The 17769-nt window shown below is 42.4% G+C and overlaps 1 protein-coding gene across 7 annotated transcripts in view; it reads left to right on the top strand.

The window, feature by feature from the left end:
• The window catches only part of LOC135112914 (titin-like), an 81154-nt gene that overhangs the window by 2754 nt on the left and 60631 nt on the right, over positions 1 to 17769 (top strand). For all 7 annotated transcript variants that reach the window (XM_064027867.1, XM_064027872.1, XM_064027871.1 and 4 more), the window contains exons 2-13: positions 3657 to 3836; positions 10441 to 10691; positions 11394 to 11515; positions 12028 to 12159; positions 13882 to 14073; positions 14407 to 14577; positions 15142 to 15270; positions 15597 to 15719; positions 16059 to 16197; positions 16416 to 16624; positions 16993 to 17169; positions 17530 to 17713. In XM_064027867.1, the coding sequence (XP_063883937.1) occupies positions 3736 to 3836; positions 10441 to 10691; positions 11394 to 11515; positions 12028 to 12159; positions 13882 to 14073; positions 14407 to 14577; positions 15142 to 15270; positions 15597 to 15719; positions 16059 to 16197; positions 16416 to 16624; positions 16993 to 17169; positions 17530 to 17713 (1930 nt within the window). In that variant the 5' untranslated portion in view covers positions 3657 to 3735. The remainder of the gene's footprint in view (positions 1 to 3656; positions 3837 to 10440; positions 10692 to 11393; positions 11516 to 12027; positions 12160 to 13881; positions 14074 to 14406; positions 14578 to 15141; positions 15271 to 15596; positions 15720 to 16058; positions 16198 to 16415; positions 16625 to 16992; positions 17170 to 17529; positions 17714 to 17769) is intronic.

Raw genomic sequence — 17769 nt, 5'->3', positions numbered from 1 at the left:
CAGCGACCGACTGTGTGTATGTGTGTGTGTGTGTGTGTGTGTGTGTGTGTGTATGTGTGTGTGTGTGTGTGTGTGTGTGTGTGTGTGTGTGTATGTCAGCAGCTGACGGTGGTGCGGCACGTGCAAACACTTACTCTGAATCTTACTACTGAAACACACACACACACACACACACACACACACACACACACACTTAATTCAATAGCCAATTCAAAGCCTCTGTTAGACGTTTTGTATTTAGTGAAACTACCTTTCATCTACTTCCTCCTCCTCCTCCTCCTCCTCCTCTTCTTCTTCTTCTTCTTCTTCTTCTTCTTCTTCTTCTTCTTCTTCTTCCTCTCCTGCTCCTCCTTCTCCTCCTCCTCCTGACAACCTGAAACAACTACTAAGCTAATGTAAAAGGAGGAGGTGACGCTGCTGAGAGAGAGAGAGAGAGAGAGAGAGAGAGAGAGAGAGAGAGAGAGAGAGAGAGAGAGAGAGAGAGAGAGGCACACTCAGAACATTCTTTTCCTTTGATTCAGCATGTGTGTGTGTGTGTGTGTGCGTGTGTGTGTGTGTGTCCTCCTCCTCCTCTTCCTCCTCCTCCCCCTGTCAAGCGTCACATGTCCCTGCTATTAATAAATCATACGTGTCATAAGGTTACTGGTTGTCATGTGGTGGTGGTGATGGTGATGCTGCTGCTGGTTGCCTCCTTATATTTAATTCTTATTTTCTTTACTATCAATTTGTCTTACTCGTTTTTCTTAAGTGCCTTAGTGACTATGGTTCTCTCTCTCTCTCTCTCTCTCTCTCTCTCTCTCTCTCTCTCTCTCTCTCTCTCTCTCTCTCTCTCTCTCTCTCTCTCTCTCAAGTGGTAGCGAGTGGTGTGTAAGATTGTTGTAATTAATGTGACTCTTACGTTCTTACCCAGTATTTATGTGTTGTTGATTATGATAGCAATCTCTCTCTTTCCTCTCTCTCTCTCTCTCTCTCTCTCTGAAACCTAGTAGAGCACTTGTGACAATCCTGAATCTCTGTTCTTCTAGCCTCATTTCATTCATCTTTAGATAGATAAAGAATAAGAAAGATATATTTCAGTCATAAACGCTACGCAGAGCACAGAGGAAGAACTTGATCCGGAGAAAAAAAAAAAAAAAATATTGACCACTCAGAAAACATGCCAATTATTTGGTAATCTTCCTGCCCCAGCTGCGCACTTACCTATCTCCCTGCCTTTCGTGTATTTTCCTCACCCAAGCCTTGCCCACCAGAGTTCCTACCATATATGTTTCTAATGCAATGCATAGCTTTTCTCAGGGTAAGAAAACGTAGCCTAACCAGACTCAAACCCTGTAATAAGAGATAGAAGTTTTCTGAAGTTAGTGGTGAAGCTCAGGATAGAAAGCAAATCATCAGCTACATTAGGAGATCTTTAAGTGATTATTAGTGTCAGATAATTCCAGTGCCTACGCTTTTCTGTCCACTGAGCCTGTTTACATTATGTTAGATTCCCTTTACACTACATTAGATTCCCTGTTAGATCAACAACTAGGATTCCAATGATTTGAGTATGCGATCGGAAACTCAGGCACTGAACACACGGCATCCTGCTCTTCTGTGTGTTCTGACACAGTACGATAATCCCTTCTCATTGTTCTCACAAAATTATTAAGATCCTCAAACATGCATTTCCCTATTATATTAATCTTCATGTGTTTTCGGTAGTAATCTCGCAAAACACAAAGGAAGAACGCAGTAGGAAAGGAAAATATAAATCCTGAGTTAAATTGAATGTTGAGCAAAGGGAACATACCATTATTTAAAGAAATTCACTGATTTCCACCATGTTCTTCCTGCCCTGGCTGCGTGGGCATCTACCTCCCTGTCTGTGAGCATTTTCTTCCTATTTTCTTCACTTAGGCCTCGCTCACTGCTTGGAGTTCCCGGCTTAGTATTTACTCATCCCTTCAATACAGAGTACCGCTCTTCCCAAGGATACGAAAACCAAACCAAAACTCTCCAGTAAAAGGCAGTGATTAGTTTCCTTCATATCGGTGAAGTAGACATTGGCAAACTTTTGATCAGAGAGTGATTGCTCCAGCGCCTACGTTTTTCTGTCCTAGGAGTCTGAAGTGTTCTTTACATTAGATTAGCAATCATGATGGATTGCTGGTGGATTTGCAACAAGGCTTTCATTTATTTAAATAGATGTGGAAGCAGGCACTCAAACACTGAACGCACGGCTTCTGTTCTATCTTCACTTAGGAGTACATTTAAGACCTAACACAAACATATCTGCTTATTGTTCTAATCGAATTATCTAAAGAAACGTCACTCCTATTCAAACATCTTAAATTTGTGCTTTTTTGTATTACTCTGGTGTGTGGAACAAAACGTGAACGTTTTGGTCTCATGGCAGGTGGCGGCAACTATCCCAGTTAAAGTTTCCAGACAACGCAGGTGACTGTAGCTCCAGGAAGGCCTTGCAACTTTCCATGTGTCTTGCTTTGTTTGTGTATGATATAGTTTAGACATATGCAAGAAAGGAGGTGCATCTTTAATCAAATAATGTGTAAAATTAAGCAGTGTTTACTTACTGTTGCTGATTTCTTGAGGCACTTATAAGGCGTTCATTATATCACCTTAGAGAAATAACTATCCCGTAGAACGAGTATAATAGAGGCCACGGGCTGCCACGGCCTTTGGAGTAGTATACATGCTGCTGATTATTTTCACAGTCTATGTAGATTTTGAAAAGAAATTAGTGTTTGAAAATTAACTACACAGGATATAGCCAAAACTTGGCGTATGCACTGTATGGGCCAACTTAGTGATCAGCAACACTTGGTACATACGCAATGGGAGGGTAATTTAGTGCACGCAACACTCAACGAATGCGCATTGAAACAAACTTAGTGCACACAACATTTAACGTATATATATATATATATATATATATATATATATATATATATATATATATATATATATATATATATATATATATATATATATATATACTCGTATAATGAGATTAACTTGGTGCTCACAACACAGCGCAGTGAGAGGTTAACAGTGCAAGCAACACCTGGCGCATACGCAGTGAGAGATTAACGTAGTGCACGCAACATCATGCACAACACTGGCATGTTCCAATAGTATTATGGACGTTGTTTCTTAATGTTTCGTGTACTGGAAGCTGTCAGATGAAGTAAGGGAATCAGGTCCGTCTGTGTCTGCTGGTGGCGGTAATGAAATTTGATTATTAATGTTTTTATTATTATTATTATTATTATTATTATTATTATTATTATTATTATTATTATCATTATTATTATTATTATTATTATCATTATTGTTGTTGTTATTATCATTATTATTATTCTCTCTCTCTCTCTCTCTCTCTCTCTCTCTCTCTCTCTCTCTCTCTCTCTCTCTCTCTCTCTCTCTCTCTCTCTCTCTCTCTCTCTCAGGACTTTGGGCGAGAATTTCAACCTTCGTCGAGCAGAACTTATTCAATCATTACCACATTTACGGCTGCCTTTCATTTCTCCTTCCATTCCTTAATACACCATTTCCCTTCCCGTGCCCAGTTTATGCATTTCTTTCCTTGTTCTAGCGCCAAAATGAAATTGATTACTTGTATCATTCTTACCTTCATTTCTCGTCCCCCACAGAGCAAGCAGAGCCCCGTGGAAGACCTTCTCAATCAGGCAGACCAGCTCATCTCTACGCAGCACCCCCGCGCAGAGGTGTATGCTGCTATGGCAGAGTCTCTGGGCCTCGCCTGGAAGGACCTCAACGCGCAGCTGGAAACGAGGAAAGAGATTCTGGAGATTGGGCGTCACTTTCCACACGTGAGTCATGGAGCTGTGATCTTGATTTTGAGTCTGTCCGTTGGTGTTCGTCAGTTACCTCTTGTTACGCCTTTGCTATCATGCACTAAAACTAAAATGCCTTTTCTTTTATTTCTTTCTCTCTCTTTTTTTTTTTAAGTTGTCTTTATTTTAGAGGGAACGATATTCTTTTCTTTCTTTATTCCTGTCTTCCTTTCTTCCTTCCTTTTATTCATTCTTCCTTTCTTCCTTTCCATTCCCTTCCTTTCCTTTCCTTTCCTTTCATTTTCTTTCATTTTCTTTCATTTCTTTTCCCTTCCCTTCTTTCTTTCCTTTTTTTCCTTCCATTCACTTATTCTTGCCTTCCTTTCCTTTTCTTTCTTTCTTTCCTTCCTTTATATTAATTTTCTACCGTACTCCTCAAGACGTCAAGAGAGAGAGAGAGAGATGAGAGAGAGAGAGAGAGAGAGAGAGAGAGAGAGAGAGAGAGAGGAGAGAGAGAGAGAGAGAGAGAGATTACATTCTTTAACGCTAACAGCCAGTGATTTCATGAAGGCTCGGAAACCACACATACAAGAATAGATAAATCCAGTACCACTTGACTTTGGAATTCCTCGTTGCTTCTTTGTTCCATTCCGCGTCTCACGTTACCCATACCCCGTGACTTAGCGAGTCTGGGCAAGTGAGGCATGGCTCGGGTGAGAGTAAACAGTAAATTAACCGCTAGAACGTGTGCACCTTCCGTCCTTCCCCGCCTCCGTACAGACATATAGATGGAAATATAGATAGATAGATAGACAGATAGATGGATGGATAGAAAGTCAGATGGGTTTATCATTACGTGGAATGAAAACAGATTTTTTTCTTTTTTTTTAGGTATTGGAATTTGTGTTGCTTTTGTATTTTGACCTACACGACTTGGCTCTCTCTCTCTCTCTCTCTCTCTCTCTCTCTCTCTCTCTCTCTCTCTCTCTCTCTCTCTCTCTCTCTCTCCCTCTCTCTCTCTCGCTCTGAAGTGATGAATTTTTTGCATATTAGATCCTGAATTTAAGCATCACCACTACTGTCATCATCATCGCCACCACCATCACCACCACCACTATCATCACAACTATGTCACTACTATTTATTCACCACTGCAAATCTATATTCAGATGTACATTACTATCACCCATCCACCACCACCACGTTACTATCCTCCTCCTCCTCCTCCTCCTCCTCCTCCTCCTCCTCCTCCTCCTCACCTTCGTGCCTGGGTCATCTCACACCCACGCCCATATTGGGGAGGGCGGCTGTTCTCCCTCTCCTCCACCTCCCCCTCCTTCTCGTTCACCTCTTCACCTCTTCTCTCCTCCATCTCCTCCTTCTCTTCGTTTCTCTTTTCTCTTTCTCCACACGGCCTTATGTTCGCTAGTTCGTTCTCTTATTATTTTTTTCCACTATCTCCTTCTTCTTCTCCTCCTCCTCCTCCTTTTCCTCCTTTTTCTTCTTTTCCTACTTCTCCTTTTCTTCTCTTTCTTCTATTATGTATGTTCCATCTTCACTTTTGTTCTTTCATTTTTAATCCCTCTTCAACTTTGTGCTTACTCTCTCTCTCTCTCTCTCTCTCTCTCTCTCTCTCTCTCTCTCTCTCTCTCTCTCTCTCTCTCTCTCTCTCTCTCTCTCTCTCTCTCTCTCTTTACATACGTAGATTCACCAGCATCATCCTTACACACACACACACACACACACACACACACACACACAACATACACAGCTGGACGTCACTTCTTCCTCCTCTTCCTCAGTCGCGCTTCTAGACACAAAAATTTGTCTTCGCCTTCCTAACTCGGGGCGTCGGAACTTAAGATCAACGGAGAGGCAAAGAGAAGAGGATTTAAGTTTAAGTGTTGCATCTTTCATCCGCGAGAGAGAGAGAGAGAGAGAGAGAGAGAGAGAGAGAGAGAGAGAGAGAGAGAGAGAGAGAGAGAGAGAGAGAGAGAGAGAGAGAATATGGCGAAAACATATTCTGAGGCTAAGGGGAAGGTGTGGAGAAAAGAGAGAAGGGAGATAAAGGGAGCGAAGACTGAGAGAGGAAGAAAAGACAGCAAACTTTTACTAGTGTTTGTTTTGTGATCTTGTGATGTTGATGATGACGATGTGGAAGAGGAGGAAGAGGAGGAGGAGGAGGGGAGAGGAGGACAAGATAGTAAGAGGTGGAAGAGAGGGAGGGGGAGATGAGAATGAAGACGAGGAGAGAGACGAAGAGGAAGACGAAGGAGGAAGAGAAGGAGGCGAAAAGAGGAGGAAGGGAGATGAGGAAAACAATTAAGTAGGAGGTAGAAGAGGAGGAGAGAGGAAGAGGAGGACGAGGAAGTAAAGTGGACGACGCGAAGGAGGAGGTGGAGAAGGATGGGACTCACTAGGGGCGTTGTCGTTTTGTAGAATCTGAGAGTTCTTACAATAGTAGTTGATTCTTTTATACGAACTCACGGTTGATGGATGATGAGAAATGTAAATGTTGAAGTGAGGAAGCCTGAGTGAGTGCTTTTGTGTGTTTGTTTGTATGTGGTAGTAATAATGGTAATAATTCTTTCCGCTTCTTTGTGCGCGTGTAATAGTAATAATGATAATGGTAACTATTTTCCTATCTTTTTTGAGAGAGGCAATTAGTAACCTTTTTTCTGAATTGGTTTTTGCTTTGGTCTGTTTTTCTTATGCATAAAAAAATAAATTAATATGAGTATTTCGCTAGCAACTACTAAGAAGTTAATAATAAAAATAACATAGTACGATACAAAACATAGATGACTCATTGTAACTGACGAGAATATAATCAGTATTTATATTTACCATTAAGAAAATTATCATTATTTATATACACCACTAAGAAAATTATCATTATTCACATGCTACACCATTAGTCCCCGCGCTGCTTGATGCATAGACATTAAAGGTGAGAGGAAAAGCTGCAGGTGGACTAGGTAATCAGGTAGCCGTGGATTAGTAAGGTCATTTGTACCCTGCATGCGGGGCGGGGAAGGGCGGCTGGGTGGCGGGGACCTGCTGGGCGGTGTGGCGGGTGGCGTGTGTGTGTGTGTGTCCCTCTCTCAGATCGACGCGGTGACTTTGAGACCTCGCTGCCATTTACATCACTATCTAGTGCTTGGTAAAAAATAAAATAAATACATGAATAAACCCTCGTTGTTTGCTGGCCTTTTTCGTCAATCAGATGTGCCTTTACCGACCCGGCCACTTGCTGATTGGCTGCTCAGTGCATGCGAGGTGACCCGCGTGCCCTAACTGGAGGCGGCGGGGCAGGGGCCACACCAGGGGCTAGCGCTAGACCATCCCAGCCCCTCACGTCTCCCTGCCTCCCTGTCACCCTGCCTCCTGTGGCGCCACGCTCAGGGATCAGCGACCCCCGCCACCCAGACAAAGTGCAGATGCCCCGGGAGTAGTTCAGGCGACGCAGCGGGGACGTGAGGGCAGGACACAAGCAGGCGTGGGTCAGCAGGGCGCGTGGTGCAGATGCGGGGCCCACTGTGGCCCGACACCCTTACTGGCGCGGCAAGTCAGGAGTGGAGATGACAGGACGAGGATGTAGGAGGTGGAAGACCAAGAGGGAAGAGGAGGAGGAAGGGGCTGGGACTCACCAAGGGCGTAGACGTTTTTGTAGAAACCGGGAGTTTTAACAGTAGCATTTAATTCTCTTTAGGAATTTGCACTTGATGGTGATGAGAGATGTAAAATACTAAAGTGAGGAAGCCTAAATCATTTGTATATGTTTGTGCGTATGTAATATTGATAGTAATTCTTTTCGTTTCCTCTTTTGAGAGAGACAATTAGTTGGCCTTAGGAGAGGGAATGCCAGTGTTTGAAATCCCATCCTGACCTCAGCTCACTATCACGGGCATGGGGTTGCTGTGTGGCAGGATGTCAAGATAGTGTGAATCCTGCCCATCTACCGTCAGGAGTGGGAGCGAGTGTTTGAAATCTAAGTTTGCTGCACCATCCACGGAATTTTTTCCCCATCTTGACCTCAGTTCGCTCTCATAGGCAGGGAATTGCTGAGTGGCAGGATCTCGAGATATCGTGGAATCCTGCCCATCTCCCGTCATCCAACTCCATACAGTATTTTCACTCTAGTTACTTCTCCCATTGTCTTCTGTTCCCTTCCTCTTCATCAGTAGTGCCTTTAACGTTCTGGCGTCTTATCTCGACTACCTTCAACAGGCTGTAAAGGAAGTTACTTGGGTTTTCGAGGTTGTTTTCATGTTTCTACCACTAGTTTGACAAAGATTCTGCATCATCAATAGGAGTCACTTATGAGAACCTTTCCTTGGCTTTGAAAATTGTCTTAATGAGTGAACAAGGACTTTAAGAAAACGATCATTCACACGTCGCCGCGCCTGAAGCATGAGATCACAAGGAACTCAGTAAGAATATTGTTCACAAGATAGCCCGCCTGTCAGAGCGTGCAGGTAGCAAAAACTCGGCCCCGGTGACCTGCGCGGCGGGAAGTCATCCTCGCAACCTGTCATCGCGTGCATCCCTATATCAGCTCGGGTCAGTCATTTGCATGGCTGAAGGAGAGGAGAGCAGCGCGCGTGTCTCCTGTTGCGTCACAGCCTCGAATACATGTCTGGAAACTGGTTATGGAGATGTGTGGTCGGCGACGAGGAGACTGCGTGTCGCTTTCTCGGCGCCTCTAGGCTCACACACACACACACACACACACACACACATAAACACACACACACACACACACACACACACACACACACACACGTGGTAGTAACACCCCATGAATTCCTCACACAAAAAGTAATTGAGTCATGTTGTAGCCTTTCGCTTCACATGACAATCAGATGAGTGAGGAGTGGACGGGGCGATGAGGGACAGGCCGCATCGTGTCACCGAGGAGAAAGACAGACGAGTGACGCACACCGGACCACGTTACAAAAAGGATACATTACCATACATGAACAAACCTACGTAATATACAAAGCTAAACTTGTTGGAAATTCTGAGTATATGTAATGCAAGTGCCAGAATGAGCTACAAAAACAAGAGAAATACATTACCATAAGGGATCAAATACCTAAAAATACTGATAAACTCGTTGAAAATTCTTAGTATATGTGTATGAGAGATTAACAGAGAACTTAAACAATGGATAATTTACTGATACCCATCTGTTATCATGGCAATGGTGGTGATGGTGGTGGTACTGATCATCAACTTTCAAAGCACAAACACAGACTGGAGCGAGGCAGGCTGTAAGGAAACAAGTACATAGATGGAAGAAAACAGAACTTACTTTCACCGGCGGCAATGTGTGCTAGTAATAAAGAAATACTGGGTCATAAGTGAACCTTTTTTGTACCTGAAGTTAAACATGTCATCCCTCCCCGTCCCTCCCTCCCAGCCTGTCTTCCTCCCTCCTTGTCTTCCTCCCTCCCTCCCTCCTGCAACACCAGCGAGGCATTAATGGCAGCGGCAGCCGTGAACAAGGCTATTTATACCCCTGAGCCACGCCTCACCTCTTTAGGGTCATGTTTGCTGCCAACTCTGCACACCGAACAACTTTTTATTCATATTCTCATTCCCTCCCCCCCCTCCTTCTCTCTCTCTCTCTCTCTCTCTCTCTCTCTCTCTCTCTCTCTCTCTCTCTCTCTCTCTCTCTTGGCAGGTGTATTAGTAGACTCGTTCGATGACAGCAACCCGTCCCGCACCGTCCCACCTGTCGTTCTCTCAGACTCACCTGGCCGACACTCGTCTCTCTCGCTCCGTAATGCTAGGAATGTGATAGATTGGAATGGTTAGGTCAAGGGGATGAGACCGTATTTCTGGTGGAACGCGGGGTTTTGTTAAGTAGCTGTGCAGTTAATTGAGATGTTGGGTATTGAATTTTTCGTGAAGCATTTTAAGTTTTGGAATTTGTTTTTATTATAAGAAGGGATAGCAGTCTATTAGTTCTCTCTCTCTCTCTCTCTCTCTCTCTCTCTCTCTCTCTCTCTCTCTCTCTCTCTCTCTCTCTCTCTCTCTCTCTCTCTCTCTGTGTGTGTGTGTGTGTGTGTGTGTGTGTGTGTGTGTGTGTGTGTGTGTGTGTGTGTGACCGGTGTCCGATGGTTGTTAAGATATGGAACTAGACAAGGCTATGGTATATCTCTCTTTGGTGACTTAATTAACAGAATTCAGAAAGAGAGAGATTATATGTAGGAATTTCATTAAACGACACTTCAAGCTTAAATCTTCAGTAGTACATTAGCCAGTATTCTGAAACACTTCTTTGCCGCACTTCCACTGCATTCAAAGGCTCTATTTGAAGTTAGACGAGTTTTTAAGAGTATTTTCATGGTTCTAGTGACAGATTAACTAAATTTCTATATTATGAACAGGAGAAACATTCCTGAGAACCCGACTAATCATCTCTGTACCCTTTGAAAACAGTCGTGGTGAGAGAGCAAAGCCTTTCAGAACACGGGCAATATCGTTTCTATATTCTTATTGTTTCCATGCTTCCCTGAGTCCTCACAAGGCACAAGTATAGTAGATAATAACAGCAAAGAGTCTAGACAAAAATATCCCTCTCTATATTTTTTGGTAATCGTAGCTAAGTATGCCTGTTTTCTCTGCACAGGAAAGCCCAGCAGTACAGCGATAGCATGGACGCCGCCGAACGAGCTTACACCGACAATGTGATGCCTAACGACGCCGAGGAGGCCAGACAACTCCTTAGCCTTCTCCACGACCACAAGCGGGCGGTGCTCGAGGCCTCCATGCACACCCTGCAGGAGGCACAGACGCTGCTGGGGCGGCTCAGAAATATGACCGCCGAAGGGGCTACGCTGGACTCCCGGCCCCTCCAGATTAGGACCAATATTGACTTCGGTGAGTATAACGCCCTTCTGCGCCGCACTTCCACAAAGCTATATTAGAGAGGCTCTAGTTCAAATTACACGGGTTTTAGGGATGTTTTCTTCTTGTTCTAGTGACAGATTAAGAAGACTTGTACATTATTAACAAGAGAAATATTCTTGGGAACTTGACTAATCATCTTTGGCCTTTGAAAATAGTCTTAGTTGGAGAGCAGTGTTTCTGAATACAGGCCTTGAATGGCGCGAAATAAAAAGAAAGATAATAAAATAGGTTTGACCTATGAAGAACCTATCAAAATTCAGGAGATTTCTTCAATAATTCAGGATTTCCTGTGATCCATTAAAATTACAGTAGGTCCCCCAATATTTCGGTAGATCTGGCAACATATTCTTCCTCACTATTGAACCATGACTATCTTGTTGAGCATAGTACAAGGAACTTGCCTTGGTAGGATATGTAACGACTTGTGTTGCGTGGCAAGGTTTCAATATATTTTCTCCCAGGAATACTCCAACAGTTTGTACAAGGTATTCAAAACATTAATTGATGTAAGAATATTAACCCCGTTGGTAGCAAGATAATAATTCATTCATACCTCCGCTCTGCTTATCTTGAAGGACTGAACTAGAAGAATATCTAAATTCCATAGATACGCAAAGAGTGACAGTAGATGACAATGACATATAACAATGATATTTTTCCCACCCTCCCCAGCCTGCTCCCAGATCGAGCACTACCTAGAGTCCCTTCACGATAGACGAAGGTTCCTAGACGGTCTCTTCGCCGCCAGGAAGCACCATCTGGAGCAGTGCCTCGCCCTGTGTCTGCTGTACCAGGTAATGGAGCCACACTCTGACCTCTACATGTCACTGGAGTCAGGAGATGAGACCTCAGAGGAGTGGTGACCTCAGGAAGGAACCTCTGGAGAGTGTGAGGCAGCCTGCCTTATGAGGAACTTATAGCTCGTCTTTCTTGTATAATACAGGAGTGGGGTATTATAGAAATAACCTTTGCCTAGTAATTTCCAGACATTGACTATTTCTGGGCAACATATATGTATGATTTTTTTTTTTATGTAATCTTCACAATGAAATTAATTAACTAAATCTAAGCCTAATGTAAACGAACTAAACTTAACTCAGATGAAATTCCTAATGGTATTTCAATATTATCTCAAGAGTACCTTGTTATCTGGTTGCAGTAGTGTGTACGAGTACTTGTTATTCACATTATTAGAGTAAGAGACAGGCTTTACTAGTTATTTGTGTGAAATCAGCTTTAACGGAATTACATTTACTGTACCACAGGAATATGGGTTCTCATGTTGATGTTTCCATACTGCTCTCAGGACCTGACGGAGGCAGTGTCGTCCCTCAAGCAACTGAGGGACGAGGTGTCACAACACCAGAGTTTGGGAGATTCACAGAGCAATGCTGAGATCCTCCTCCATGAACACCTGAAGAGGGAGGCAGCAGCTAAGGTAACTTCCTTCACCATTCACATTTTCTGTACATATAAATTTTGGCAGGAAGGAAAACCTATAATAAAAGTACAAAGACCATAAGAGGGAACTAGTTTTTATGGTAATTTTTTACAATAGGACCAAACTGCATTTTGAATACAAAACTGATATATATTTTTTTTTTTAATGTTATAGATGATTTTTAGCATAAAACACATCGGAAATACTTTTGCCTCTTCTCTCCTCATTCCCCTACAATCTTGGGGAGTTGTCAGGAAGCAGGGTTTATGGGTAGGGAACACAAAAAAATGGTCGTTTTAGGGTACTTGAATGTAGATGATAGCTTACAAGAAGACCAACCTAACCTAACCTAACCTAACCTAATCTGACTTAACCTGACCTAACCTGATCTGACCTAATCTAACCTATACACATCACCTGACAAAAATTCCTAGTAATTATCTAGAGGCCTTTCCTTGCCTTAATATTGGTCTATTCTCTTCTATTGTTTTGCATATACCTTTAAATACACTTAAAGTGGGGGAGAGGTACCCCACCTTCCCTCCAACCAAGCTTGGGAGACATGTGGGAATGCAGGATGTTTTGATGGGGAGAAAGTAGCAAATAATTCACTGATTTGATTAAAAAACTCAGAATTGCAGTGACTTTGTATTAAATTACACTTAGTGCTGATATAAAATGAGGCATCTGTGGAGCATATTTACACCAGCAATATCATATTTCTTCTCAATAATTCTGAGATGTGCAGTCTTGGTGGCTGTGACACCCAGCTGCTGCCTAATAGACAATTATATGTCTTACTTCATAAACAGAAGAATTCACAGGCAGACAGACAGACACAATGCATACACCTCTATATTTATAATACCGAATATCAATTTAGTGATGCTTATTTATTTGGCAAGGAGTAATTTCTGGATTGCACAGATTGGATTATAATGTCAAACTATGCACGTTATAAGTGTATTGAATAAATAGTGATTTTGTGATCCAGTTTATAGATTCGGCATTCCCTATTAAAGAAAAAGAATTCCAGAGTTCAAGTAATTGATTTGAGATAGTTTTGTGTCTTTCTTGGAATGAAGCAACATGTGAGTTCAAATAGGCACTGCATTGTATTATTATTATGATGTAAGTCAGACAGGCGATCACTTCAATTATGGTTGCTGTCTAACAATGGGTGTTTTGTGTCATTGGTTGATCTTGCTAGTATTCTGCAAGAACAAGGAAGGTTATGGGGATTTTTCAGCAACCATAGATTGGTGAACAAGACTTAAGTGCCTGGGAATTGTCTAATACTGAGTTTTTAATCACAAATCAGTGAATTATTTGCTGCTTTCTCCCCACCCAAGAAAATGAACATTCCCACATGTCCCCCAAGTTTGTTGAGTTGGAGGGAAGGGGGTACTTCTCCCCCACTCTATATTTATGCTTCAGGTGTATCTAAAGGGACATGCGAAAGAATAGAAGAGAATTGATCATTAGTAAGGATGGGAATAGAGTAGACAATTACCAAATTTCCTATATCATGGAAGCTATTAATTTCAATAAAGTAAGTTTCTCATTATCTTTAAAGGTAATTAAAAGCAATACTCCTAAATGTTTAGAGCATTATGGTGCTCAAAAACAATACCGTTTTGATTAATGCCAAACCATGCTAAAGTTTAGTGTTTTAACACTGATGTTGTCTTGGAGTGCTCACAAACCATTGCCTTGCAGGAACAGCAGGACAAATGTATTCACCTGCTGAAGACTGCCGAGGACATGGCCTCTGGTGGTCACTATGCTGGGCTGGAGGCACGGTCCAGGGCATACTCTGTGCTGGAGGCTGCAACCGCCCTCCATGAGACCTGTGATACCCGCACAGCTCTCCTGCAGCAGGCTATCCTCTTCTTCAAGCTGGCCCAGACTGTACGTGCATCACCTAGTCATCAAGAGTATTTATTGAGGGACAGACTGCTCATAAGTGTATAGAGGAAATATCATATGCAACCTGTTTGTATACATACCCTAAAATTAATTGATTAAAAATGTAATTAAATAGTTATGTTTGTCAGTTTCCACAACATAAAGGAGAATTAATGGTATATAAATTGTCTCAGCAAGCAGCTTATTTATGCACTGTTGTTTATGGTTTTGTCTTGTGACCCTTGATAAAACTAGTATTCTATCATCCTCTTCAGAAGCCTATGCTGATTTCACCTAACCTAACCCAACCTAACCCAACATTTCACACTCCCCCAGGCCCTCACCAAGCTGGACCAGGCAGAGGTGCAGGTTGTCAGCATGGGTGGTGAGGGAGCTCAGCGTCTGTCCCTGGTGGTGGGCGTGGTGGAGGAGGCAGTGCAGCCAGCGCTGACAGAAGGCTATGGTATCCTGGAGGTCACTGGAGGAAAGAACCAGCCGCACAACATGGTGAGGGAATGATTTATTAGTATTGCTACTGTTTTGTACAATGGAAACTTATACCTAAGAAAAATTCTTCTCTCCTATGCTTCTATACTCATTCCTACACTCCTACTTACTTGTAACTCAGTATGTGTTATGTCTCACTGTCATCATACCTATTTCTTTATTCTTACATATGACAGGAGAAATTACCAAAGCAGGATACAAGATAGTCTTCATGTAAAAAAGTGATGTTAAAGATACATGTTAGTAGTATGTATGTATGTATGTATGTATGTATGTATGTATGCATGCATGCGTGCTCCACCTGTGCACCATAAAAATAATGCACAGATAGTCAGTAACATAATATGAAGCTAGGCAGTAATAGCTGGTGAGTGAGTTGGAGACATGAAGGCAAGAGGAAGTAAATAGGAAATAATTAATGAGAACAGTGAATAGGAGATGAGAATGGTAAAGGGGAGATGGGTAAGTCATGTAAAGGGGAGTGTTTGAGTTGAATGGAAGACAAGCAAGTCATGTAAAGAAGATTGACTGAGTAACACTGATTCCTTGCCTTGTTCTCCTCAGGGCATTTCACAACTGGTGGATGAGCTGGAGCGCCGCCGCGCTCAGCTGTCATCCACCTGCGTTTCCAGCACAGAGCAAGTCCTGCAGCGCACAGAACTCTCTAATGCCTTCCTGGAACAGCACAATGCAGTAAGGGGAACAGCACAATCTCTTTCCTGTGTTATCATTCAATTACATAGATTTTTCATTTTTTTTTCCAGGGTTGTTATTGTATCTTATAATTAGGGAAAATTAGTGTGAAAATTTGTGTTTTCTCCCCATGTTTTGTTAAGGTATTTGATTTCTCTGCATATGGTTGATTGTTGAATAGTTTCCCTTCAAAATTTTTAGGGATAGGTTACTCATTGCAAGTGTTACTATTATTTTTGGACAATAAATGACACATGATTCTGAGTTCAGGGAAAAATAATCTAAAGTAATTTTGCTTGATTAATAATTAATATATTTTTGTACAGATTGAGTCTTGGCTGGTGCGCATTGGTGATGCCTTCCTGCAGGGACACCAGGACCCTGGCGGCTCCCTCAGTCTGGCCAAGGACTTCCTGCACCTCCACCAGACTCTCAACCGTGATGTGGTGGTCAGTCTTGCTCTCTCTGTACCCTGGTGTGGGAGTTAGGGTGGTCATTTGAGGCTCTTGTAATGAATTGATGTTTGTAAAAGCATAACCATTATATTTTATAGTGTACCATTTCTTTTTTGTGTTCTGAAAGTCCTGTTTGAGATAGAATATGTATCATTACAGTTTCATTTTTTTTTTTTCATGATGTGCATGTGTTCTTGCAAATATGTTAAAGAGAGAGTCTGTTGGTCATGACCTCTTGCATACCATGGTTTGAAATCCTTCCCATTGTTTGTATATTACAGTATTCTGCAACAGATCATTCAAAGCTCAAAGTCTTGTTAATTTTTGTTAAAGGAAAAGAAGGGTGAGATTGACTCCCTTGCAACATTCCTTGAGAAGCTGCTGCCTGATCTGTCACTGGAGGAGGGCGCAGGATTCAAGGACAAGCTGCAGGCACTCTATGACCATTGGGAAGCACTCAGGAAACTGCTTGGTGAGTCTTCTTCATTGTTGGTGGGGACATAATTTTTTCATGCATGCCTCTCCTTTTTATGACCTTTAAGATAATCTATTAGTGTAAAGTGGAAGTTTATCAATTAAAGGAAAACTTAAAAAGAATGATATTAACTTTGGATCACATTGATCTTGGAGAATGAAAGGCATGATGATTATTAGAGATATATGAGTCTCTTGTCTACTTGTGTCCCCCAGATGCACGCATAGGTATTAGTGAAAAGTACGTCAAGTTCCATGAGGATGCTGAGGCACTGAATGGGGAGTTTGAATCCTTTGAGCTTCTGCTGAAGGAGGCAAAGGGTGAGGATGATATGGATCTGGTGGAGGCCAAGTGGGAGCAGCTGCAGAAGCACTACTTGGACCTCTGCAACACTGGGAAGGCTTTCTGTCAGGAGGCCAAGAATGTAAGTTTGTTCTCTTCTGTATAACAGTGAAAAATGTTTGTTTAGCTCTTTTGTATACCACTGAAAATGATTTGTTTAGCTCTTTTGTATAACAGTGGAAAATGTTTTAGTTAATTTTTTATACCAGTGGAAATAGGACTTAACTGATAGACTTGTATGACAGTCATTGAGTAGGCTTTGTGTCAGGAGGCTAAGAATGTATAATTGTTCACCTCATTTGTATACCAGTGGAAAAATTTATTTGTTCAGAAGGTGTCTTTACTTTACATGTGTGACTTCATACCAATAGACTTGTAGGCGAGTCAGTGAAGTGAACATGAGGTGATTCAGTTGTTCGTGAGTAGGACCTTGAGTGTCTGTCCTGTCAGGTGAACGACCCATACCTGGACACGAATCGAGCCATCCTGTGCGTGGAGAACATCCTGGACCACCTGGGCAAGAGACGCTTGGTGATCACCGACCTCCACTCCCACTTCCACATGAAGCTCACCACCACCAAAGAGATGACAATGCTCTTCAACACCTACAGGGACAACATCAGGAAGGTAGGAGAGAGAGAGCAAGGCACTTAACAACTTTGAGAGAGAGAGAGAGAGAGAGAGAGAGAGAGAGAGAGAGAGAGAGAGAGAGAGAGAGAGAGAGAGAGAGGAGAGAGAGAGAGGAAGGAGAGAGAGAGAGAGAGAGAGAGAGAGAGAGAGAGAGAGAGAGAGAGAGAGAGCAAGGCACTTAACATTGATCTCTGCACCTGTGGACTGTAAAATGAGCTACATGAATAAAAGGAATGGACTTGAACAAATTAAAATTTTACCTCTCATAAAATAAAGGTTAAATTGTTGAGTTAGATTGAATACACAGGGGAATCTCATGTTTAATCCTTATGTGAAATCAAATGTCCTCAATTCCAGATGCAAAAGGAGATGGCAGAGATGGAGAACAGCTTCTGTCCACTGCTACGAGGTGACTGCACTGACCCTGATGGCATGGCCACCACCCTGGAGGAGCGACTCAACATTTATGTCTCAGCAGTGAAGAAGACACAGGATGACATTCAGGAGATGATGACAAGGGCAGAGGTCATGTCCTACAAAGGTGTGCCATTGGGAATACTCAGAATATTTTTAATTTAAGTAGAAATGGCTGTCAGA

The sequence above is a fragment of the Scylla paramamosain genome, chromosome 24 (assembly GCF_035594125.1).
Source record: "Scylla paramamosain isolate STU-SP2022 chromosome 24, ASM3559412v1, whole genome shotgun sequence".
Lineage (NCBI taxonomy): Eukaryota > Metazoa > Arthropoda > Malacostraca > Decapoda > Portunidae > Scylla > Scylla paramamosain.
The sequence above is the reverse complement of the archived record's forward strand: the minus strand, read 5'-3'. Positions and strand labels throughout refer to the sequence as shown.